General features: G+C 53.7%; 1 protein-coding gene across 1 annotated transcript; it reads left to right on the forward strand.

Moving 5' to 3' along the window:
- Nucleotides 1-255: 255 nt before the first annotated feature.
- Meltf (melanotransferrin) lies at nucleotides 256-24,488 on the forward strand. The gene is made up of 16 exons (XM_004654360.2): nucleotides 256-382; nucleotides 1,795-1,949; nucleotides 4,033-4,132; nucleotides 5,913-6,095; nucleotides 6,961-7,117; nucleotides 8,136-8,203; nucleotides 10,740-10,927; nucleotides 11,751-11,931; nucleotides 12,600-12,751; nucleotides 13,773-13,869; nucleotides 15,131-15,325; nucleotides 16,326-16,482; nucleotides 16,570-16,637; nucleotides 18,209-18,396; nucleotides 21,946-22,144; nucleotides 22,640-24,488. The coding sequence occupies exons 1-16, from the start codon at nucleotides 322-324 to the stop codon at nucleotides 22,714-22,716; spliced, it is 2,226 nt and encodes a 741-aa protein (XP_004654417.1). The 5' UTR covers nucleotides 256-321; the 3' UTR covers nucleotides 22,717-24,488.
- Nucleotides 24,489-25,078: the final 590 nt, after the last annotated feature.

Here is a 25,078-nt window from a genome sequence, read left to right on the forward strand (position 1 = left end):
TCGCGGAGGCCCGGAGGGGTCTGGATTGTTGAGGGGAGAAAAGCTGGGATCTAGTGTGTGTGTGTTGGGGTGCGGGAGGGGGGGGTGTCCGGCCGAAGCTCCAGCAGGCGGCGCCAGAGCCAAGGCCGAGGCCACGCGGGTCAGCCCAGGTGTCCAGCCTTAGGGGGGTGGAGGGAGAGGGGCGCGCCCAGGGGCGTGGACACCGCCCAGGCCGCGCTCAAATAGCCGCGTGCCGGGTGAGGACGGAAGGAGGGACAGGCCCCTTGCCACAGCCAGATCCACGGGGACCCGACCTGAGCCCAGCCAGCCCGAGACTGCGCCATGCGGGGCCCGAGCGCGGCTCCGCGGCTGCTCCTGGCCCTGCTCCTGGGCCTGCGCACCGGTGAGAGCGGGAGCGGGACAAGGCGGAGGGTGCGGACCGCACAGGGAACTAGCACTGGCTTCAGGGGACCGCGACCTCCTCCTCTCCTCCCGAGGCTTCTTGGAGGCTGTGGCCACGGCTGCAGGCAGGTGGGTGGGTATAGGGAGGAGGTCCCGGGAGTGGCTGGTCCTGTGGGCATGAAGGATGCGGGAGCCCTCAGGGAGAAGAAGGTTGGAGAATATTAAGAGGGCACAAGGGCCGGGCGTGGTGGAGCACGCCTTTAATCCCAGCACTTGGGAGGCAGAGGTAGGAGGGTCGCAGTGAGTCTGAGGCCACCCTGAGACTACATAACGAATCCCAGGTCAGCCTGGGCTAGAGCGAGACCTTATCTCAAAAAAACTATATTAAAAAAAAGAGGGCACAAGCCTCACAGATGTCATGGGAGGGGGCAAAGGGTGGGTCTCCACCCAATAAAGTTGGAGCCCTGATGGGGCGACGTGAAGCAAGATCCCGAAACGCAGTGACTGTGGTCCCCAGTACCGCTCTGCATGAGGATGGTACTTCCCCGATGCACGTGTATCTTGGCCCAGGGCTGGCAGCTGCAGAGCTGAGGGGCTTAGGGTCTCCGAACCCCCAGAGGAGCGCAGTGGACTGTCCCCCGGGATTGTACCCGCATCCTCCCCCAGTTCTTTACAACTCTGACTTGGTCAGATCATGGGGCCCAAGTGAAATCTTCTGAAGACCAGTGTTATATGGCTCTGTATATAAGCTGACTTCCAACACCAGAAGTGAGGTTTCTGTCTGTTTTAATCTGAAAGGTGGGGGGAGTCCCAGAATGGTCCAATAAGATGTCTGTCCAGCTGATGGGGCAAGAACTTGAATCCCGCCTACTGACTCCTCAGTCTCGTCTGGATATTTCACCTCCCCTTGGCAGGGATCTGCCACTATGCCCACTGGGGAGGGCAGAGCACAAGGCTTCTCAAGGGCATCCCACCTTCTGCCACCTCCTCTCAGTCACATGTCCCAGTTTATGAGGAGAGTCCAGGGACTGGGCGGAGGGAGGGCCAGCGTTTCTTTTTAGAGGCCTGAAGGTGGGGCAGGGATAAGAGTGGGGGCAGAAACTTAGGAAGTCCTGGCCAGTGTGCCTTCCTCCTCAAGCTGAACCCTGCCCCACAGACCTTCCCCTCCTCTGTGATGAGCCAGGTTCTGAGCCACCCACCTGCCAATAGCCATGTCCCTGGCCAGCATGCTCACGAGCACAGCTTGGCTCTGCTTCTGTGCCTCACTCCCCTTCCATGGGAGTGCAAACCTGTGCCCAGGAGACTAGACATACTGGCTGAAGGGGCCACACAGGGCTGCTGGAGCCAACCTCCATGGCGGTCCAGGGGCTCTGGGCAGCTGGAGAGGGACTGAGCCTCTGCCCTGTCCCACAGTGCTCAACGGGATGGAGGTGCGGTGGTGCACTACCTCCGACCCGGAGCAGCAGAAATGCAACGACATGAGCAAGGCCTTCCAGGAAGCCCAGGTCCAGCCCTCCCTCCTCTGCATCCAGGGCACTTCTGCTGACCACTGCATCCAACTCATCACGGTGAGGCCTCTCCCTTCCGCCTGCTCCCTGCCTTGGGCCCAGACAAGAGGCCTGTGACTCAGGAGGAGCACACAACAGCCTCATTCACTGGGAAAGGGGACGGCATCCCTCTGCCAGGACTAGGCAATAGGATCTCCTGTTTCGCGGCAACAAGAGCCAGTCTGTTTCCTGCTAGGCAGGAGGGCCACTATCCAGATGGGCACCAGTGGAGAAAGAGGTCTGGGAAGCGGGGTTTTCCCTGCACAGGCCCCTGTCAGGTATCATCCACTCACCCGTGGGGAACTGAAGAAGGGGACAGTGGCTGCTCATGGCCCATGGTGGTCACTCACTTTGCCGTGGAGTTTTCCCGAATGAGGCTTGTATGATTTGGGAGGAAGGAACTGAGACCTGGGACCTGGGTGGGTAAGTGGCAGGTAAAAGGTCTGAGTACTGGGATACCCGCTACACTGACGATAACCGCCTTCAGCTTCAGGACAGGATGAGGAAGGCATGCATCCCAGCTTCTCCCCTCATCCTCGAGCCTCACACCACACCCACCTGAAGCTCGATCTGTTCTCCGTCACCCCACAGTTTGTCCAATACCCATCCTCCACTGTCACATCCTCCCAGGAGCTTCCAAAGCCCCTCCCATACTTGCACAGAGACTCTGCCTTGTGTCCCCAGAACCCTGACTCACCCATGTGAACAAGAAGACTCAGGGCTTCCTTGCAGCTCAGCCCCTGGGAAGCCCCTAAGATCTCATCAACCAGGTCTTGAGGGAGCAAGGCCTGGCTCTGGCTCCCTTGTGAGGGCAGATGCCAATTGCCCTGGACAATAGTTCAACCCATGGGCCCCATGACAAGGGAGGGCTGGAGAGATGGCTCAGCAGTTGATGTGCTTGCCTGCAAAGCCTAAAGACCCTGGTTCAGTTCTCCAGTACCCACATAAAGCCAGATGCACAAGGGGGCTCATGTGTCTGAAGTTCGTTCATTCCTTGCAGTGGCTAGAGGCCCTGGTACGTCTATTCTTTCTCTCTCAAGTAAAGACCTTAAAGAAAGAAAGAAAGAAAGAAAGAAAGAAAGAAAGAAAGAAAGAAAGAAAGAAAGAAAGAAGGAGAGAAAGGGGGAGGAAGGAAGGAAGGAAGGAGAAAGAAGAAAGGAAGCAAAGAAGGAAGAGAAAGGAAGGAAGGAAGAAAAGGGAAAAGGTCAATTAGGGTATTTCTGGGATTCAATCTGCATGACCATCTTGGAGGGAGAACCTGGTCAGGAGTAAGGACAAGACCGTGAGCATCAGGGGACTTGCTCTTTCTTTCTTTTTTTTAATTTTTATTTATTTATTTATTTATTTATTTGAGAGCGACAGACACAGCGAGAAAGACAGATAGAGGGAGAGAGAGAATGGGCGCGCCAGGGCTTCCAGCCTCTGCAAACGAACTCCAGACGCGTGCGCCCCCTTGTGCATCTGGCTAACGTGGGACCTGGGGAACCGAGCCTCGAACCGGGGTCCTTAGGTTTCACAGGCAAGCGCTTAACCGCTAAGCCATCTCTCCAGCCCCGGACTTGCTCTTTCTTACAACTCATTGTCATGACCTGATTTTCTCCACTGTGCATGTCTACTATGATCTTGAAAGATTAATATTTTTATATATTTGAAAGACTGTGAGAGAAAGAGGAACTGAGAGAGAGAGAGAGAGAGAGAGAGAGAGAGAGAGAGAGAGAGAGAGGGAGAGAGAGAGAGAGAATGGGCATAAACAAACCCCAGACACATACCACCCTAGGCATCTGGCTTATGTGGATACTGGGGAATGGAACATGGATCCTTAGGATTTGCAGACAAGCACCTTAACCGCTAAGCCATCTATCCAGCCCAGTAATCAATATTTTAAAACAGCATATTTGGTAAAGGAAAGTGAGTACTTGAGCTGATAAAGGAGGACGGGGCTGGGCTCTTGGGACAGGGCCAGAGCAGGGCTGCTGGGCTAGATGAAGGGCTTGGGATAGACCTCCAGGGCTTCTTAAGGGGCTCTGGGCTGCCTGTGAGTACACTGAATCCTTGCTGAGTGGGTCCATGGCCAGGCTGGGATGACCCCCCCCCCCTTTGCCAGGCCCAGGAAGCTGATGCCATCACTCTAGACGGAGGAGCCATTTATGAGGCCGGGAAGGAGCACGGCCTGAAGCCAGTGGTGGGAGAGGTGTATGATCAAGGTAAGGGGTCCCATGTGGTCCCTGCCCAGAAGTCAGCTCCCCTTGGCCTGGTGACCCTGCAGCCCCCAAGATGGTCAGTACCCTTGTCCACAGAACATTACTGAAGCCCCAGGCAGACAAACCCTCTGCTAATCCCCTAGGTCTTTTTTGAAACCCCCAGGAGAGCTGAAAGCCAGAGACACACTGAGCTGATTGAATCTGCAACCATCAGCGCCCTTGGGCCCTTACTGAGGGACTGCCCTGTACCTGGGCAGTGTGCAGGTGCCTGGTGACCAAGATGCCTGGCCAAGCACAGCCTTCAGTGCCCCAGTCAGAAGCAGCCTGTGGGGGTGGCGACAGAGCCAAGGACAGTAGATGAGACCCAGAAACGCACGGCAGCACCTCTCCTCATCTCCATGCCTCTCTCCAGATGCACCTCTACCCCGACCCGCCCTCCGTGTCCCTCCTCAGTCAGTCCCTGCAACCGCTGTGTCCTCCGCGTCCTCCGGGCAGTGCTCCTCCCATCCTCGCCAAGGCCTTGCCCTCTGCTTAGCCAAGCCTTGGGCTGGACCTAATCCTAGTCTTTTCCACGCTGTAGTACTCTGTAGACTAGAAGGCCGTGATTGACTGCTAGTTGAATTGAGGACTGTCCCCTGGCACAGGACACACCCCAGCCCTACTGACCCGCAGCTTCCCCCTCAAAGGCCACGAACAGCCCTGCTTCTCAACCCCGAGCACAGCTGCCCCTCTCTGGTTAACTGAGCACGCGGTCACGAGCACAGACTAGTGAGCAGGTCAGAGGCAGAGGGCGACCACACCCCAAGACCCCCAGCTCCTCGTGAGCTGGGTGCTGGGAAGAAAAGGAAAGGCCATGAAAAAGAGGTACGAGGAAGCCTACCAAAGAAAGCTGGAGGTGCTGGGGGCTGGTGGTGACCCCAACAACAGTCCTAGGCAAAGGAGATCTTGATGCCTCCATGAACACGGAGAGGGGGGACGGGTTAAAGATGGCACTGGACATCGCTGCCAAGAGCACCGGCTCTATTTTCTGGGACCTACCCTAATCAAGGGTGTCCCACGCCCCCCACACGTACTGTGCTGGTTGGGGGCAGGTGGACAAAAAGGCTGCCTGATGAGTCCACATAGGTCTCATCGGGGTCTTTTCTGAATAAGCCCTTATAGACCACTTCCGGACCCTGGACTGGGTCTACTATAATCTTCTGTGAGGCTGTTGTGACACCACATGCGTTCCTGAGCCAGTCACTGTCGTGGCTGGAGGCCACATTGCTAGCTTGCTCTCTGTTTTTCTCTGCCCCCAGCCTCTCAGCACCCTATCGTGACTTTTCCCACTGCAAGGAGCCCCTGCCCTGCTCCCCAGCCATCTCCTGTCCATAATCACAACACACTTCCCTCAAACCTCCGAGTGCTCCTAAAGGCCTCTGCTTTTGGAAGCCAAAGCTTTTCCAGCTACTTCGGCAGCAACCCTGACATGTGCACATGCCGATCTAGCTACAGCCAGCTGGCTTGGGAAGGAAACTGGGGGAACAGTTGAATGAGTGAAGTATTATCTCAGGATAACATCTCCCTCATGAGGCTGGGGTATGGCTGGGTCTTTTATCATGATAAGGTGCACACCCTGCCTTTTCACTCTCCTGGTGACAGAAGATCACACACACATCAGTGTGTACACACACATCAATGTGTACACACACACATCAGTGTGTACACACACACATCAATGTGTACACACACACACCATGCCACCCGCCTTGCAACCTCTCACTCCTTGCCTCTCCTCTTCCAGAGGTTGGGACCTCCTATTACGCCGTGGCTGTGGTCAGGAGGAACTCCAATGTGACCATCAACACCATGAAAGGCGTGAAGTCCTGCCACACAGGCATCAACAGGACGGTGGGCTGGAACGTGCCTATCGGCTACCTGATCGAGAGCGGCCACCTCTCCGTGATGGGCTGCGATGTGCTCAGAGGTGAGGACTTCAGGCTGGGCATGTGACCCCTGGGCGCACCCCTCTGCTCCAGCTTCCCCTTTCTCTAGGGAACCCTTGGGCCTCACCTTTATTCTGTGCCCCCTTAAGATCAGCAAAGTCCCACAGCTTGTGGGGACCTTGCACTCTCTCCACGCTGCTGGTCAGCCCAGGTTGTGGCCCTCCATTTGAGTTTCTGGTTAGCTGGTTTGAGCACCACCATGTCTCACGCAGCTCAGCCAGGCGCAGGGACCAACCACAGCGGAGGAGTGATCACCTGATAAGGTCCTGGTGGGGTCGTGTGGGGGTGGGGTCTCTGTCTAGACACAGGTACTTAGCTTTACAGGTCAGAAACCCCTGCTTAGACAAGCTGCTCATTTGGACCCAGCAAGCTCCCAAATGGCCACCATCAGAACCACACCACCCAGAGAGCCTGCGAGTCACAGCCTCTCAGGGGGTGACCAGGGGCGGCTGGCTTGCCAGTCAAGTGGCATATTTCTGAAGGATCTGCTCCCAGAATGAGTGATGTGTCTAGAATGAGTCCACTCGGGTGGTGGGGACATCTTCCTTCCACACGGAACAACTATTTGTTCCTCACTGTATTTTGGGACTGTCACCTGTCCCACTGGAAAATACTCCCTTCATTCACTGTGCATCATTGATTGGGTCTTGAGAATAATCCAGTTGGTATTCCATTGTCATGTTCAGACCTTTGTGAGGAAATGGCACAATTCCCGGAGCCACTTTTAAACATCAGCAGTCTTGCCTGTAGGCTGCGCCCTCACTTGTCTTCTCTTAACGCTGAAGCAGCCCTACAGGTTTGGGGTCTGACCGAGCCTCTCGGTGACCTTCCTGCTCCTTCCCACAGCCGTCAGTGAGTACTTCGGGGGCAGTTGTGTTCCTGGGGCTGGAGAGACCAGCTACTCGGAGTCCCTCTGTCGCCTCTGCCGGGGTGACACCTCTGGACAGGGTGTGTGTGACAAGAGCCCCCTGGAGAGGTACTACGACTACAGCGGGGCCTTCCGGTGAGTGTGCTGGGAAGGGACTGTGGGCAGCCGGGTGGCCAAGCTGCTCTGCAGGGAGGATTCTGTCCCCCTGGGTGGGGAGGTACATGTGGGCTGCACGGGCATCAAAGCATCCTTTATACAGAACTGGGCCCTGTCTAGTTTGTAAACATAATACCGGAAGGTGCCAGGTTAGGTTTGCTCACAGAGTCAACACGTTGGGTGTATTTAGAAAAGGGAGGGCTCTGGGAGAAAATGTCTACAGGGAGGGCAGTGGGCAGGGAAGTGCGTGAGACACATGACCTGGCCCCTCTCTGCCACGGGTTTTAGCTAGTACTTTGAATCAGCCTTCCTTGCACCCAAGAGGGAGTCTCGGGGACCTGTTCCCTCTGTCTGCATGGGGGGCCTCCCGAGCCCTCTCACCACCAATCCACAGAGGGAAGAAACAGTCCTCACCGTCTCTCTGTGTCTCTGGCTATCTAGACGTTCTGATTTGGTCCCCAAGAGGTCTCAGCACTCTCTCCATGCCCCACCCCGCCCCACCCCAGTCTCTGCTTATTCTCTGATTATGGGGCCCAAGTAGCCCTTTTGCGCAGCAGCAGACCCTGCCTGACCTGCCTCCCATATTTACGGAGTGACATAGAGAATACATGACAGGCGAAGTCTCGTCCCCTCAGGACATTCTGATATGTTGTGTAAGCCCAGTCCCCTGCCTCAGAGCAGATCATCTTTAAGGGCGTGTGGTCCATGGACAACAGCCCAAGTGCAGCTGTGTGGGTTCTGGGCTGATTGTAAGGCACCGCATCCCCACAGTAGCCTTGTGGAGTCCTTTTTATCCTTATGATAGATTATAGGGCTAGGAAGCCACACAGTCAGCAAGCCAGGGGTTTGAGCTGTAGGACTGCGAAATGTGAGCCCCCCCCCCCCACTCCACGTCACCCTCCGCAGCCTCAGCCAGACTTCCGGAGTGGCGGATGGTGGAACCCAGGGCTGGGGGCGGGGCTCGGTCCCACCGAGGCTTATGCGGTGTCCTGCGCAGGTGCCTGGCAGAAGGGGCAGGCGATGTGGCCTTTGTAAAGCACAGCACAGTGCTGGAGAACACGGATGGTGAGTGGGGCAAGCAGGCCGGTGCAGGGAGGGATGCCCAGATGGTAGCAGATGCCCTGGTTCAGTGCCATGCTGAGTCTCAGGGTGACTTAGACAGGACCCCCAGTCTTTGAACTGTAGCTCCCCCATCTGCAGAACAAGAGGTGGATCTCACCTGTAGGGTTCCAGCTGCTCTGAGCAGCAGTGAGCCAGGGCTCTCTAGGCTCTGATCAAGCTTGTGGGCGGCATCGCGTCTGTCTCTGGCATCTCACACTAGACCCCGTGGGCTGTCCTTTCCTGATACTCACTCCTGTCACCTGAGAAAGCCTTGCTCCTCGCTGGGCAGGGTCTTATTGAATATGGGTTGGTATATTACATGGTTGTTTAAATTTTTGAAATAATTGAGGCTTAGAAAAGTTGCAGCTAGGCATGGTAACACATGCCTATAATACCAGCACTTGGAAGTCTACGGCAGGAGAATTGCTACAAGTTCAAGGCCAGCCAGGGGTAACCTCCTGCCTCAGCCTCCCAAGTGCTGGGGTTACTGGAGTGCTTTCATATGCTAATTATTACCCTTTAAAATACTTTTTTCACTTTTATTTATTTATTTGAGAGTGACAGAGAGACAGAATGCACACACCTGGGCCTCCAGCCGCTGCAAATGAACTCCAGATGGTGCACCCCCTTGTGCATCTGGCTAACGTGGGTTCTGGGGAATTGAGCCTCGAACCAGGGTCCTTAGGCTTCACAGGCAAGCACTTAACCATTAAGCCATCTCTTCAGCCCTGATCATTACCCTTTAAATCAAAAAGCCCATCGAGTAGTCCGAGCTTCTTGCAGGCAGACATGAGCTAGATTTAAGAATGGAAAGATGCAACAAGGATGAGGTACATCGAGTTGTCTTCAGGGCAGGACAGTCCTATAAACCCAAACTACTCCGGGTATCAGCCCCAAGATGAGTCAAGCATAGGAGAATTTGGGAGGCAGAGACAGTGTATTGAGTTCAAATCAGGTGTCTTTAAATGTTGGTGGTAATCTAAGGAAGTAATGTTTTAGGGAATATCTTTATGCAAAAAGGTTAAGAACAAAAAAAGGGGAGGTGAAATGAGTCTGTAAAGTAGTGAAGTGATAAGGCTTTGTCCCTCACTGCCAAAAATCAAGAGTGGGAAATAGAAGTGCCTGGATGACATGTTTGGCTCTTAGGAAGGCAGGTGACTTGCCAGGATCTGTCCAAAGTTTGGCAACTGTTTAAAAATAGAGCAAACTTGGGGTGGTGTGGTGAAACTACACTGAGTAATGCTGAAGAGTGCTACAAACTATCGTAGGCCTATTTCAAATGACCTGGCTGGAGTTCTGGGGGGGGGGGTTGAAAATAGCTTCAAAAAGAAAGTTTTCATGATTATACAGTTTATCTCTGTCATCCTATTTTCCAGCAAAGGTTCCACTCAAACGACATAAAAGGATTGTTTTGTAGGGCCATCTGTGGTTTCATCCCAGTCCTTAATATTACTGTTTAGAAACCCCCCGCCCCATCAAAAAAAAAAAAAAACCAACAACAAACAAAGCCAGGTATGGTGGCGCACGCCTTTAATCCCAGCACTCGGGAGGCAGAGGTAGAAGATCACTGTGAGTTCAAAGCCAGCCTCAGACTACATAGTGAATTCCAGGTCAGCCGGGTGAGAGTGAGACCCTACCTAAAAAAACAAAAACAAACAAAAATTACTGTTCAGAGTAGTCCTCTTTGTTGGCGATCATTTCATTTTCCAGACAAAATCTTGTTTTTCTATTTAAAAATGTATACATTTTATGGAAAGTTTCTCATAGAAGAGAAAATATAGAAATATGTTGTTTAAAAGTTGGATGCAGAATTACCTATTAGTTATGTACTTAACTATGTTAAAAATGATTAGAGCCGGGCGTGGTGGCACATGTCTTTAATCTAAGCACTTGGGAGGCAGAGATAGGAGGATCGCTGTGAGTTCAAGGCTATCCTGAGACTACATAGTGAATTCCAGGTCAGCCTGAGCTAGCGTGAGACCCTACCTCAGAAAACCAAAAAAAAAAAAAAAAAAAAAAGATTAGGAAAAAAAATGAAAATGAAAATCAGTTAGGAAAAAGGCCTTAGGGGAATGTAGCAAACTGGTAATAGTTGGCATGGTGGGCAAAGCTTGGGGAGTTACCCCTTGCTGTCTGGGCTGCGGTTCTGGGTAGATTCTGTCAGGTGTGTTTCTACTGTACCCCTGCTCCCCCCCCCCTGTCCCCCTGCTCTCTTCCTTCTTTGGTACATTCTCTCATGCTAAGCACCTCCCATTTTCTCACTCATCTTATCCTTAATAGGTAACCATTACTTATACCTCTGACAATATTTTCAGCTTCCTCAAGCTCATCTTACTGACAGAGGTTGGAGGGAAGTAGAAAGCCTAAGAAACCAGGCAGTACAGGGAGCCACCCATCCTGTCCGCTCCACCACAGAGCTGTGATGAGTCTTCCAGGTTCCCAGCCACCCCTCCCACACTCTGTGAGGACGGGGGCTGCCCACCACCTCCACATCTTCCAGGGAAGACCCTGCCTTCCTGGGGCCAGACACTGCTATCAAAGGACTTTCAGCTGCTGTGCAGGGACGGCAGCCGTGCTGACGTCACCGAGTGGAGACAGTGTCACCTAGCCCGGGTGCCAGCTCATGCTGTGGTGGTCCGGGCCGACACCGACGGGGGCCTCATCTTCCGCTTGCTCAATGAAGGCCAGGTGAGATGGGGTGCTGCACCCCTCAAAGATCCCAGATACTGCTCCGAAGGTGGGAGCTCAGGGCTGGGGTCAGGAGGGACAGGACCAGAAACTCCGCTGTGCCACGGACCCAGCTGGGAGCATCGGTCAGGTTAGTGTGAATGGAGGATCACGGTGCAAGCTGGCACTGTGGTGGGAACACCGGGAGTCTCGGAGCCCATGGACGAAGCCCCTCCTTGTGGCACTGCAGACCACTTCCTGAACCTGTGCGCAAATAAACAGAACGACAGCTGTGGGGCCCGGGGAGATGGCTCAGTGGTTAAAGAGGCTTGTAAAACCCACTTGGCAGGGCTCAGTTCCCCAGCAGCCCATATGAAAGGGTTTCCATTTGCAGAGGCAAGAGACCCTGGCACGTGTGCACGTGCAAACACATGCGCATGTGCGCATACACATAAATAAATACTTTTCAAAAAGAATGACACATGTGCCATTAATTAACTGTGGCAAAGAGGGTCTGGCGGAGACTCCGACTGTGACAGTGGTATGCTCCTGACTGCTCGAGGGTATCCTGTTAGCTGGCTTTGCCCCATGCACACAGCCCCTGCCCAGTCATTGCTGGTGCTCAGAACCATCCAAACCCAGGCCTGTGTCCAAACAGCAGGGTGTGGCAAGGAAGGCCAGCTAGAGACTGGACAGAGCGTGCCAGGGGAGGCACTGTGGAAGATGGGCCAGAGCAGGCACCTGGCCCGAGGTCGTGGGAGGGAGGCAAGGGTGACTGAACTGGAGAGGGAGGGCAGAGACCTGGCAGCACCCTCACCTCCCTGCACCCACCCTTGGCATGCAGCGTCTGTTCAGCCATGAGGGCAGCAGCTTCCAGATGTTCAGCTCTGAGGCCTATGGGCAGAAGAACCTGCTCTTCAAGGACTCCACCTCAGAGCTCGTGCCCATCGCCACCCAGACCTACGAGGCCTGGCTTGGCCACGAGTACCTGCACGCCATGAAGGGTCTGCTCTGTGACCCCCACCGTGAGTCTTCTTGTCCCTGTTCCCACCAGCTCCAGCCCTGTATGCCACAGCATGGCAGGAGCCTCTATGGAGATAGCCAGGGTAATGTCCCGGATGGTCCTTACCACCCGTGCCTGCGCAGCACAGTGGGAAGAGGATGCGTCCTGTGACAAGCCTGCAAAGGAGGAAAGGACACTGTGGGCTGGACGCAGACCTGCGGCCTAAGCAAGGCCCTGCCCTTGTGCTTTGTGGCCTCTGTGGGAATCTGTCACTTCTCTTCCACGCGGGGGTTTGGGAAGAAGCGCTTCTGCAGTTGCGCTCCAGGGACTGGGGTCCAGGCCATCAGAGCTACCTTAGGACCTTTGAGTCCTGTGCATTTTCCCTCTACAACCTCTCACTCCCCTGCTCTACCCTATAAGCCCAGTCCTGGCTCAGGCTCCTCCCTTGTATCCTCCATCTATAGCCATGCCAAACTGAATTGGGTACACATTAGCCACAGTCAGCCTCAAGCATGTTACAGCCCAGTGAAGGAGACAGTTAATGCCTTTCCGTATGGAGAGGTAGAATTAGATGGTTAAACAACATACCCTGACCACGTGGCTAACAAGAGAGAGACCCAGAATTTCCCTGAGGTCTGACTCAAAGGGCTTCCCTCGGGAGTACCAGCCCCCGTGCGCAACACCACCCAGGGCTGCCCCGCTACCTGCGCTGGTGTGTGCTGTCCACACCCGAGATCCAGAAGTGTGGAGACATGGCCGTGGCCTTCAGCCGGCAGAGACTCAAGCCAGAGATCCAGTGTGTGTCGGCCGAATCCCGCAAGCACTGCATGGAGCAGATTCAGGTTTGCCAGAGCGGTCCCTCCAGCAGGGAGGTGGTGGTGGGGCCCAGGACGGTCCTCAGCACCCGCCCCTGTGGGGCAGAGGAATGAGGATCTATCCTGTGACAGCCCACAGAGAAGTGGGGGGAGGAAAGGGCACAGTGGGGTGGATCAGACCTCGGGCCCAGACAAGCCATTTCTCCTTTCTGAACCTCAGTTTCCCCTGTGTGCTGTGGTGGCGGGTTGACATCAACACCATTGTTTCTTTGCTAGATGGTTTTGAAAGCAGCCCATGTTCGTAAATACAAAGCTAGTGCACAAATCCTCTTTCCAACAGGAAAATGTGAAAAGTACACATCCTGTATATAGAGGAATAGACACAGCAACACTTAATGCTGCTATGGTACTCAACGTTAGTCTTTTTCCTAAATGCTTGCCACTTTACCTAAGTTGGAACCACTAATCCACTCACCACCCACAGCTAAAACCATGACTCTTGCCCAGGTCCTGTTCAGCTCTGTTCTCCTGACCCCCCTGACCAGACATTAAGGCTGGGATGCAGAGGGCTAGAGGTCTGCAGGGAGGGGGGGCGCTCCTGCTGTCCTCATAGGTGGCTAGCCTTGGACCCTGGGTTTTCCTGATTCCTCAGGTGGGTGGCATTGGGAACAGATAGAGAGGTCTCCGTGTACAGACCACAGCCCCTCAGGAAAGGCCTCCCTGCCCTTCCCAGGCAAGGGAGGTTGGTGTGGAGGAGAGACCTTAACATCCTGATGCCTGTGGCCAAAAGGAAAAACCTCAGAGGGAGCAAGATGAGAGGGGCAGGGCAGCTGCCTCAAAGCCAGAGCCTCCTCCTATTCAACCTGCAGAAGGCCAGGGGCTGCCCAGTGCCTGTGGGAAGACCATCAAAGTCTGCCCCAGCTCTGCTCAGAACCCCAGCAAGAGGTGGCAAGGGGTTGTCATGCCCCTGAGGCCACCTCCAGGAATCCTGACATCCGGGAATATCCCACAGCCCAGCCCAGCCCAGTCACCCTCTCTGCCCATGCAGGCTGGGCACGTTGACGCTGTGACCTTAAGTGGCGAGGACATTTACACGGCAGGGAAGATGTATGGCCTGGTCCCAGCAGCTGGGGAGCTCTATGCTGGTGAGTATAGTTAGGGCTAATTGCCTACCCCTACTTTTGTAAATATTCAAACTTCCTCCCTCAGCCATGGCCAGAAGTTTCCCTGCTCAGCGCCTCCTCTGTGAGCCTTCTGTCAAAGCAAGCAAGCCCCTTCTACCCCAGGCCTCAGTTATCTCATCTATGCAATGAATGCCTCTGAGGAGTCAGGAAAATTTCTTTTTCTTTTTTATTGACAACTTCCATAATTGTAAACACTATCCCATGGTAATTCCCTTCCTCCCCCCACTTTCCCCTTTGAAACTGCATTCTCCATCATATCCCCTCCCCCTCTCAACCAGTCTCTCTTTTATTTTGATGTCATGATCGTTTCTTCCTATTATGATGGTCTTATGTAGGTAGTATAAATTTATTAACAGGGTCAAAGAATTAATACTTAGAGCTTTGCAGAAACCATATCGTTTCCTATGGTATATTTTTCTTTATGTATTTTTAAAATTTGTATGTAATAATTTATTTGAAAGCAGAGAGAGAAAGAGAGAGGGAGAGAAGAGAGACAGGCAGACAGACACATCAGGGCCTCTAGCTGCTGTGAATGAACTCCAGACACATGTGCCACCTTTGTGCATCTGGCTTTACGTGGGTACTGGGGAATCAAACTCGGGTCCTTAGGCTTTGCAGGTAAGTTCATTAACCACTGTGACATATCTCCAGTCCAAATGGTGCATTCTTAAATTCTCCATTAATAAATATAAAAACCATCCTTAGTTGGAAACCCAGGTCAATGACATGCTTTGTGACTTTGGGTGTCCCTGGCCTCTCGCTGCCCTGCCCTGCCAAGTGAGTCTTCCACTTAGCATCTCATTCCCACCTTCTCAGTGGCCTGGGTTTGGCTTTGCTGACCTCGGGGCCTGAGGTGTCTTCCACTTGGCCATGAGAAATCTCTGTCTCAGGGGACATGCTGGGGCAGGCCTCGCCCCTCTGCTTTTCCCTAAGAAGCGAGAGAAATGTCACCTGTGTGTAAGGAACGTCCAGGAGTGAGGGGGTTTTGGGGTGTATATGGGGGGAGGAGTGTTAAGGGAATGGAGTCACACAGGTTGCTTGTCAGCAATGGGGTGACATGGCTGGACTTGTCCCCTGAGGGGTCCTTGCACCTCAGGCCTGGGACCCCACCCCAGCCTGCACAGCCCCAGGATGGGACAAATCACAGCTCGAGCAGAGAAATGGGAGCAGACAGTCGAGGCTCTGATAAGGGACCCCTTTCACAATGTCACTGTCCCCACAGAGGAGGACAGGAGCAACTCCTACTTCGTGGTCGCCGTGGTGAGGCGGGACAGCTCCGACGCCTTCACCTTGGACGAGCTGCGCAGCAAGCGCTCCTGCCACCCGGGCTTTGGCAGCCCTGTGGGCTGGGATGTACCTGTGGGTAACCTCATCCAGAGGGGCTTCATCCGGCCCAAGGACTGTGATGTGCTCACAGGTATGGCCCTCCGAGGGACCCAGACGCTGGGCCCCTTTGGCATTTGATGGGGAAGCTGCCAACTTCAAGGGCCAGGGACCTTGCAGAAACAACTGTTAACAGGACTCTTTCTCTCTCTCTGTCTCTGTCTCTTTCTTTTAATTTAGTCCTTTAGTTTTTTTTGTTGTCTCCCCGCCCCCCCAGGTAGGGTTTCACTCTAGGTTAGGGTGCCCTGGATTTTACTCTGTAGTCTCAGGTTGGCCTTGAACTCATGACCATCTCCTATCTCTGCCTACCAAGTGCTGGAACTAAAGGTGTGTAGCACCAGGCCCAGCCCTCTCTTCCCTCTTGATACAGCCCACACCATGGGAAGGCTGGGAGATGTGCATCCTGCAGCAGGAGGGAGGGGGGTGTCTCTAGGGTGCTCCATGGAAGACGGAGAGACTGAGTTGAGAAGGTTCTGGGTGCCCCACACCACTGAGCCACCATGGAAGCAGCACCAGTGAGCAGAGGGAGGGGTATGTGCATGGGCCTGGGTTGTGGCTTCTTCTAGAAACCTCTGGATATCTGCAGGACCTGGCATGGAAAGTGGCTAGAGCAGCATGCATTTGCCCAAGGTTCTACACAGGATCTAAAGCAGGGGCAGAAGAAACATTTGCCACCCACCATATGCCATGAATACAGCTCTTCCCATGTGAAGGACACAATCCAAGGCCACTGAGGGCCTGGCTGACTGGCCACACACCTCTGCCCTGGTCTCTAACTCCGAGAAAATAAGCACATTTTTCTAAATGCCCACAGGAGCACCCAGGACAGTAGGCTTGGTGACACCGTGTCCAGACAGCTGGGCAGCTGCTGTGATAGGAACAGAACAGCTCATGAGATAGTGAGGACCTTGTGCCTGAGAGAATTCGAGAGAAGGCTGATGCGCAGACAGATGGGATGCAGTCTGCCCATTCCCCCCCACCCCGACTGGCTTTCTGCTGCCAGTCAGTCCCTCATGGCATCCTTTCTGCCCTAGCCGTGAGTGAATTCTTCAATGGTAGCTGCGTGCCCGTGAACAACCCCAGGAACTACCCTTCGTGGCTGTGCGCGCTCTGCGTGGGGGACGAGCAAGGGCGCAACAAGTGCGTGGGCAGCAGCCAGGAGCGGTACTACGGCTGCAGCGGAGCCTTCAGGTACTCGGTGGCCACTGCGGGGTGGAAGGACCTCCTGGTGCGGTGCCACGGGCCTTCTGACACCTGCCCTGCCCTCTTGTGCCACAGGTGCCTGGCGGAGAATGCGGGGGACGTCGCCTTCGTGAAGCACACCACTGTCTTTGAGAACACAAATGGTACACATGCGGGGGGGAGGCCTGGGCCAGCACAGGAACAGGTGGGCAGGGTGCTCCGGATCCGGAGAACAACTCAGGCACCAGGTGTTGCTTGCTGGGTTTGGAGCCAGAGCAGCAGCCGTAAGAGACTGAGTCTAGAAGGTTCTGCCCTCAGAAGCACAGGAGGCTAAAGAGATGGCTAGGTGGGTAAATCAGCTGTTGCACAGCATGAGTTCAGATCCCCAGCGCCCAAATACACGCCAGGCTCCAGAGCCCGTCATGTGGTACCTGTCTGCAGAGTCCTCACTGAGGCACCTGGTCATTGGTCATGAGTGGGTCAATACCCCTCATGCAGCTCCCATGTCATGCCAAGGCTACCCCCCCCCCACTCCCCACCACCGAGGCCAGCGGTTTTGTTCCTTGGCATCATTTTCCCAGACTCCTCCTAGGGAAGGAGAGCTCAGACACTCAGCCCCAGGACACCCAAGAGCTACATTTGAGGTGCTGTCAGAGCGCAGGGCCTCTCTACACTTGCATCGTGACCCGCTCAGGCAGAGGAGCCATGGGGTTAAGGGCAGGAGGCTGTGTCACCAATGCTTAGCGCTTGCATTATCCACCTATCCTGTTGTTTCAAAGGCCAAAGTTTTGAAACGACAAAAACCGGTCTCAGTGGTCTCCACCCTGTCCCAACACACTGCCCCCAGAGACACAGCCCAGAAGGGCAAAGCCAGACATGCAGTGGGGCCAGAGCATCAGCTCCCCCGTACAGCACTCTGGAGGTCACTGTGTGTGCCCTCCCCACCACAGCCCTGCGTCCCCAACAACCTGTCCCCAGAGCCCTGGCGCCCATCCTCCAGGGGAGGTAGCCATTCTCCCCTCGTGAATCCTTTAGCTCTGCACGGTTCCAGACCCAGCCGGGCCATGTGTGCCTTAGAGAAGGCCTGTGAGATTCCGCGGCTGGCAGAGTGCTGGGTTTTTTCCTTTTTCTCTTTAGCTCTACTTGGAACCCACCTGGTGTTCCTTCTGGAAAGGGGAGGAGGGTGGGTGCTAAGTGAATGCCTAAAGACAAAAACAATGTGATTCCCTAGGGAGGCAGTTTCTAGGCAAGTCTGAGACCAACCATCTGCTTCAGCATCTCCAGGGTACTGGTTTAAAATGCAGATTTCTGGTCCTACCCCCCAGGACCTACTGAGTGAGGTTCTTTGCAAGCAGGGGGTGTCTTACACCCCCAGGTGGTGTCATAACCTCTCCAGTCTGAGAACTTCAGTTTTTAGGGCTCATTCCATATCCAGGTCCAAGTATGTAATCCAGAGATAGGATTCCTTGCTGAGGAGGGCAGTCAAATTTAAGAGCTCTGAAACCTGGTGGAGTTGCACACATCTGTAATCCCAACACTTAGAAGGCTGAGGCAGAAGGAGCATGAGTTCAAGACCAGCCTGGGCTACATTAAACTGGAATCACTAATCCCCCAGCCTGCCCTCATTGCTGTCGCATTGGGCAGAGACTGCAAGTTACCCTAGTAACAGAGCAAAGCCCTGGGAGGATGGAGAGGGCAGGGGCGTCATCTAAATGTTGCCATCTTGTCCCTCCAGGCCACAATCCTGAGCCCTGGGCTGCCAAGCTCCGGTGGCAGGACTATGAGCTGTTGTGCCCCAATGGGGCGCGGGCAGAGGTGGACCAGTTTGAAGCCTGCAATCTGGCACAGATACCATCCCATGCCGTCATGGTGCATCCAGACACCAACATCTTCACCGTGTATGGACTGCTGGACAAGGCCCAGGTAAATCAGGTAGAGGTGGGTGGCAGTGGTGAGCCAAACCCCCAGGAGACTTCTCCCCACCTGGAGTGGACGTGGGGAGAACGTGAGGAGGCCTGGGGTAGGGTGTGGATTCCATGACTTTTGCTCAATGAAGGGCATCCCTCTAGCAACTGCCCCTTCCACCTACTGTGGCATTCATTTCCCTTCTCAGTTGGACCATTCCCTACAACACTTGCAAGCTAGTATTTCACCATCTGCAAAAAGCAAATGAATCCTTTTGGTCCCACATCTTTTTGTTACCACAGGCCCACTTCCTTGTTATTATTGGTTTGTGGTGTTGAGGTTCAAACTCAGCCTTCACACATTCCAATTCTAAGCAAGTATTCCTTCATTGCCTTAAAAAAAAAATTGTCTTATTTTATTTATTTATTTAGTTAGTTAGTTAGTTAGTTAGTTTTTATAAGATAGGGTTTCACTCTAGTCCAGGCTGACCTGGAATTTACTATGTAGTCTCAGGGTAGCCTTGAACTCATGGTGATCCTCCTACCTCTTCCTCCCAAGTGCTGGGATTAAAGGCGTGGGCCACCATGCCCTGCTTATTTTATTTATTTATGAGAGACAAAGAGAGAATGGGCACACCAGGGTCTCTAGCAATTGCAAATGGACTCCAGATACATCCACCACCATATGCACCTGGCTTACGTGGGTTCTGGGGAATCAAACCTGGGTCCTTAGGCTTCACAGGCAAGTGCCTTAACTGCTAAGCCGTCTCTCCAGCCCACTCTACTTCCTTTTAATTCAAGACTCCTCCAGAGGGATGTTTCTATTAATTCTTCTCCTGGCCTTTCTTAAGACTGGAGCTACTCCAAACAGGTCTGAAACTGCTCTTGTTGGGGCTGGAGGGATAGTCATGTCAAGGCCACAGTGACCCATGTTGCTGAATGTGGGGGTCATTTCTAAGTTCTCATGGTACCTGACCTCTCAACAGTACCAGCCCAGCTCTCTCTTCCTAAAGTTTAAATTCTTCCTCTTAGAAGCACTGTTCTGGGCTGGGAAGATGGCTCAGCAGTTAAAGGCACTTGCTTGCAAAGCCTGCCAGCCCATGTTCAATTCCCCAGCTGTCCACATAAAGCTGAACAGGCATACTGCTTGCAGCTGCAGGAAACCCTGGTATGGTTGTATGCACACGTGTGCGCACATGCACACACACACAAACCCAAACACACACACAAATAATTTCTTTTGGCCCCAGCTCCCCATACCCATCTGGCTCTCTTCCTCCTCTGTGGCCTCTTCTTCCTAGACTCCTCTGCTATTTCTTCATCTCCCTGGACTGTAAATGCAGAAGGACCCTGGGGATTCAGGAGTTAGCCTTCTTCTCTGCCTATACCTACACCTTCCCTAATCTCATCTGGCCTTTTATTAAATACAATCTACACGCAGATGGTTCCTAAATTTATACCTTTGGCTCTGTTTTCAGTTCTATCCTTTAACCCCCAAAATAACATAGTTAACATGCCTACTTGACATTCGCATTTATATTACTAATAGACATTCAACTGATCAAGTCCGAGGTTGAACCACCCCCACCAACCCTGTGTGTCACTTAATAGCATTTGTAGCCTCTCCGTTTCCTCGGGAGTCATCTCTGATTCATGCTCATCATCCCATCTGTCAGCAAACCCCATTGGCTGCACTTCCAGAATACATATAGAATTTTAAAAAGATTTTATTTTTATTTATTTATTAGAGACAGGGAGAGAGAGAGAGGGCGCACCAGGGCTTCTAGCCACTGCCAACGAACTCCAGATGCATGCACCACCATGTGCATCTGGCTTATGTGGGACCTGGAGAATCAAACCAGGATCCTTAGGCTTCACAGGCGCATATGCGCCTTGACCACTAAGCCATCTCTCCAGCCCTACATGCAGAATTTGAACCCAAGCTATCTGAGTAGGCCCTGGTCTCCAGCCCTGCCCTTGCTCCACTGGTTCGGGTTGAAATTACCCTCCTCCAACCTGCCATCACCACTAGGTCCCCAAGTCTGGTTCTTAAACTGTGAAATTGTGTGGACTCTGCTCAGCCTCCCATGGAGGCCTTCTATCTTGGAAGCAATTTCCTTTGAGTCATTGGCTTACTGGAGGTGGGGGAAGACCCCCCCCCCCCACCGCAAGCCCTCTGACTGATGTGGGGAAGAATCCTGTGTGAATGTGCACGTTTCTGAGAAGCCTGGTAGCTCCAAGAGAACCCATAAGTCCTCTCCACAAAGACTGATGGCTGCTTACTCCATCCCCCTTTGTTATTACTTAACAGAAGGCAGGCATTCACAGATGCTCTCCACATGTCCTCTACTCACATGTCTATAGCTATAGCTCAGATTGGCCTCAAACTCTTAATTCTCCTGCCTCAGCTTCCTAAATACTGGGATTACCACACTTGGCTGCATGTATAGCTTCTTGTATTGCTTTCTCTTGTTTACTAGCTCTTTGGCACTGTCCATTGCACTTTCAACCCAGGGATCCCCAGCAGGGAACACCGCAGAGGCTCGTGATGGCATCCTCAACTCAACAATTTTCTTTTTGCGCATAACATAACAAACAGCTCTCCCAATGAGATCAGTTTGGCTTGTCAGAAAGGATGCCTATAAGATTGATAGGAAAACATTGTCAAAAAGATTCACATGTTCTCTCTCATATGTGGATCCTAGCTACAGATGACTGGGCTTCTGCGTGAGAATGAAAATACTTAATAGCAGAGGCCAGTAAGTTGAAAAGGAGACATAAAGGGTGGAGAAAGGAAGGGAGGAGGATACTTAATAGGTTGATATTGTATATATGTAATTACAATGATTGTAATGAGGAGGTAATATGATGGAGAATGGAATTTCAAATGGGAAAGTGTAGGGGGTAGGGAGGGAGGGAATTACCATGGGATTTTTTTTAATAATCATGGAAAATGCTAATAAAAACTTTAAAAAAAGGGCTGGAGAGATGGCTTAGCAGTTAAGCGCTTGCCTATGAAGCCTAAGGACCCCGGTTCGAGGCTCGGTTCCCCAGGTCCCACGTTAGCCAGATGCACAAGGGGGCGCACGCGTCTGGAGTTCGCTTGCAGTGGCTGGAAGCCCTGGCGCACCCATTCTCTCTCTCTCTCCCTCTATCTGTCTTTCACTCTGTGTCTGTCACTCTCAAATAAATAAATAAAAAATGGACAAAAAAATATTAAAAAAAAAACTTTAAAAAAGAGATTCAGAAATTCCTAGCAGGCCTAGCTAAACACTTGGTTTGTTGGGTCCACCTACTGTCTCTCAGCTCTGGGTCCTTCTAGTGAATCTCAAACTTCAGTTCTGCATTGGAGAATTCACGTGGGATGACATATGTGAGTATCAGGTGGTGCCACGGGGCCCATCTCTCCCCAAACACCCTCTAGATGACCAGAGACCCATCAGAGGGTCAAGCCGATGACTTCAAATCAGAGTCCTGGGGCTCCAGAGCACTTGCTCTTTGGGGGCCCCATGACCCATCCTATCACCTGTAAACCCAGATGAAAAGTGCTTGGTTTGGGTGCTTCCAGAGCCTGTTTGGAGATGACCACAACAAGAACGGGTTCCAAATGTTCGACTCCTCCAAGTACCACAGCCAAGACCTGCTTTTCAAGGATGCTACCATCCGCACAGTGCCCGTTGGAGAAAAAACCACCTACCTCGACTGGCTGGGGCCTGACTACGTGCTGGCGCTGGAAGGGATGCTGTCTCAGCAGTGCTCGGGCGCAGGTAAGTCAGCCAGCCAGCTGGGAAGTCAGGTGTTGCCCCCACCGTGGGTCTTACCATATCCCCCTGGCATCATTTCCACCCTTGGACCCCAAACCTTGAGGAAGCCGAAGGGTGCTGTAAGCCTAGCTGAGTCTACTGTTTTCAAAAACAAACACACACACACACACAAAAAATCAAGATGAAAAGCGTCCCCAGGAGGTCCCAAGAGGGAGGCTGCAGATAACTCAGGCAGAAACACTGGCCGTGTCACCTAAGTGGAAGGGGGTAATAAACCGAAGTGCTGAACATGACAGTCCATAGAGGATCTGAGGTAACGACATAAATATTCATGTGGTATAGTCTGGAAAGGAATGAATATGTAAAGAAACCAGGAAAGGGAAGGTTTTAATGAGGTAGAAAGAGAAGGCTGGCTGGACCAGCGCTGCCTGGAGTCGTGTGCACGCCAAGCCTGGGCCTGGAGCTTCCAGCCTTAACGACCCGTTTCCTGTCCCGCAGCCGCGCCCCGCGGGGCCCCCTTGATGCCGCTGCTCCTGCTGCCCCTCGCGGCCGGCCTCCTCCCGCGCTCCCTCTGAAGGCGGCTGGGCCAATCTGGCAGCCTCGGAATGGAATGGAGACCTACGCAGAGGCCCGCCGAGGAGGCAGGCCTCGCAGGAAGTCAGTTAACACCGCTAGAGAAGCGTGGGATGGGAGAGGCAATGTGAGGAACCACACACACACACACACACACACACACACACACACACACACACAGGACTCTCCGGATGTACGATTCTGACCCAAAGAGAACTTTCTGGAATCCAGATGAATGTTATGGCCTGGCCCCTCTAAGGAGCTCGGCTCCTGGCCCTGGCGACCTGAGGCTGCTGGCAAGCAGCCCAGGCTGGCAGAGCTTCCCACAGACCTGCAGCCTTCCACCTGCAGCTTCCCCAGGCTGGCTGGGGAGGAGGCCAGTTGCCAGGGCAACTGCTGGGCAGGCTTCCCCGGGCGTGGGGCCACCTGGGGAGGTGTGAGCGCCGCCTGCAGGTGCCACTGCCCCTTCTGAGAGGACCTGCCCCACCTCTCTTCCTGAGGGTGCTGTGCCCTCAGGAGGGCATGCCCTCAGAGGAGACGGGGCTGCTGGACACCTCATCTTTGTCCTCATCTTCCGTGGCTCCAGCGGGCCTAGCTTACTGCACAGTAGATTTTAACCAAGCCCTTTGGAGGGGAGAAGTCCTCCTCCTGAACTGTGAGGATGGAATCCTCCAGGGCACCCCCAGAACGAGAAAATGTTCCCCAGTAAGAAAGCTTGAACAGGGTCGGGGAAGTGTCCTGCCTCACTTCCTTCGGTTGGAAATGTCCTGCCTTGCAGTGAATTTCCTACACCAGCTTTATGTGGTGTTAAGCCACTCCTGGGTTTCCTCTTTTGGAGTTACCTTCTTCCCCGCCCCTCAGCCTAGGCCAGGGCACTTGTCAGTCAGCAGGCAGCCCTAGACCTGGCCAGCGAAAGGCCCTTTTGAAGAGCTGTGCCTGAGGAGAGGCCAAGGTAGTGGGGAGAGCAGGGTCTCCTCTCCTGGCCCCCATAAGTGGGGTCAGGAACGGTGTCTGCTTCTGACCCCTGTGAATATCACCAGAAAGCCCAGAGAAGGCCCTCCACTCCACTCCCCTCCATTGTGCCACGGTTCTCTGAAGAGCCAGAAAGAAAGTTTCCCAAAAGTGTCAGCTTTTACTCCAAAAATTTCTCCCTTAAAGAAAAAAAGAGAGAGAGAGAGAGAGAGAGAAGGAAAAGAAAAGAAATAGGAGCAAGCAGCCCTGTCTGCTGACTGGGAGCTGTGTGGGCAGGGAGCTATTTGTATCCTGGCCTGTGGGGGCCTCCAGGATCCTGATGACAGGCCAGGAGCCCAGTGGCTTGCCCCCACCTGTGGGTGTCGGGACAGATCCCTTCTGTCTCTCCGCAGCAAGGGAGGCCCTGGAAGTGTGCTGGCCAGTGCCACGTCATTCCGAGGAGACCCGGTCACCATGCTGGGTCAGCCCTCACTCCTCTGCCTTGGTGACCAGCTCTGCCCCCTCTTCACTGGACAGAGCCAGTGACTGATGACAAGACGATTGACGTGTTTTTAAGGGAGATTTGTGCCATAAAAGTGCATTTCTAGTGGCTGCCTTGGGCTAGCAAGCTTCCCAGGGTGTGACACCTTGGCTGTGTGTGAAGGCGTGACTCGTGTGAGTGCTGTGTACGTGACGTGACGTGACGTCTGGTGGTCACGTGGCAGTCAGGGGACCACCACTGTGAGCGTTGATGAAAGATGTTGGCTCGATTTTAAATAAAGCCTAACAGCCCTGCACATTCACGGGTTGGATTCTGACGGAAGCTTTCTGCTGCCGATTTGCCTCTCGTTTTCTTCACTGTTGAGGAGTCTACCCGACTGAGGCTATTTCATGCCTCACTCAAGAAGGCACGTTCCGCTCAGAGAGCCCTGCACGCTGGACTCTAGCCAGCACGGCCCCCGCTTGCTTCTCCATCTGGACCAGTTCTCAGGCCCCCACAGCGCCTAAACCATCACCATCCCTGGCGCGCCCCCAGCTGCTTCCACCCCCTCAGCCTCGAGGGTCCGCTCCTCTGAGGACTGGAAACGGAGGAGGATACCAACATCTCTGCTGCTCCTGCCCTCTGTCTCCAAGATAAGCTGCCCACCCCTGCTGTTTGACAAGCTTCCTGCTAACTCATTCGTGGGGGAGAAAACGGGGAGCAGCTCTCCAAGAGTCCTCACAGTGGCCTCGCCTAGGGGCTGTGGATGTTACCCTCAGGGAGTGTGGGGCCTCGGTCTTGCTCCCTTCTCCTGTGGCCCCCGACTATGCTTTCCTCAGTAGTGCTGAGGCAGGACAACCTCCAGTCAGAGGACATCCTGGGGTGAGAAGGGGTCAGGCAGCTTTGTTAGGCAGTGAGGGTGACTGGGCCCC

The sequence above is a fragment of the Jaculus jaculus genome, chromosome 5 (genome assembly GCF_020740685.1).
Source record: "Jaculus jaculus isolate mJacJac1 chromosome 5, mJacJac1.mat.Y.cur, whole genome shotgun sequence".
NCBI lineage: Eukaryota > Metazoa > Chordata > Mammalia > Rodentia > Dipodidae > Jaculus > Jaculus jaculus.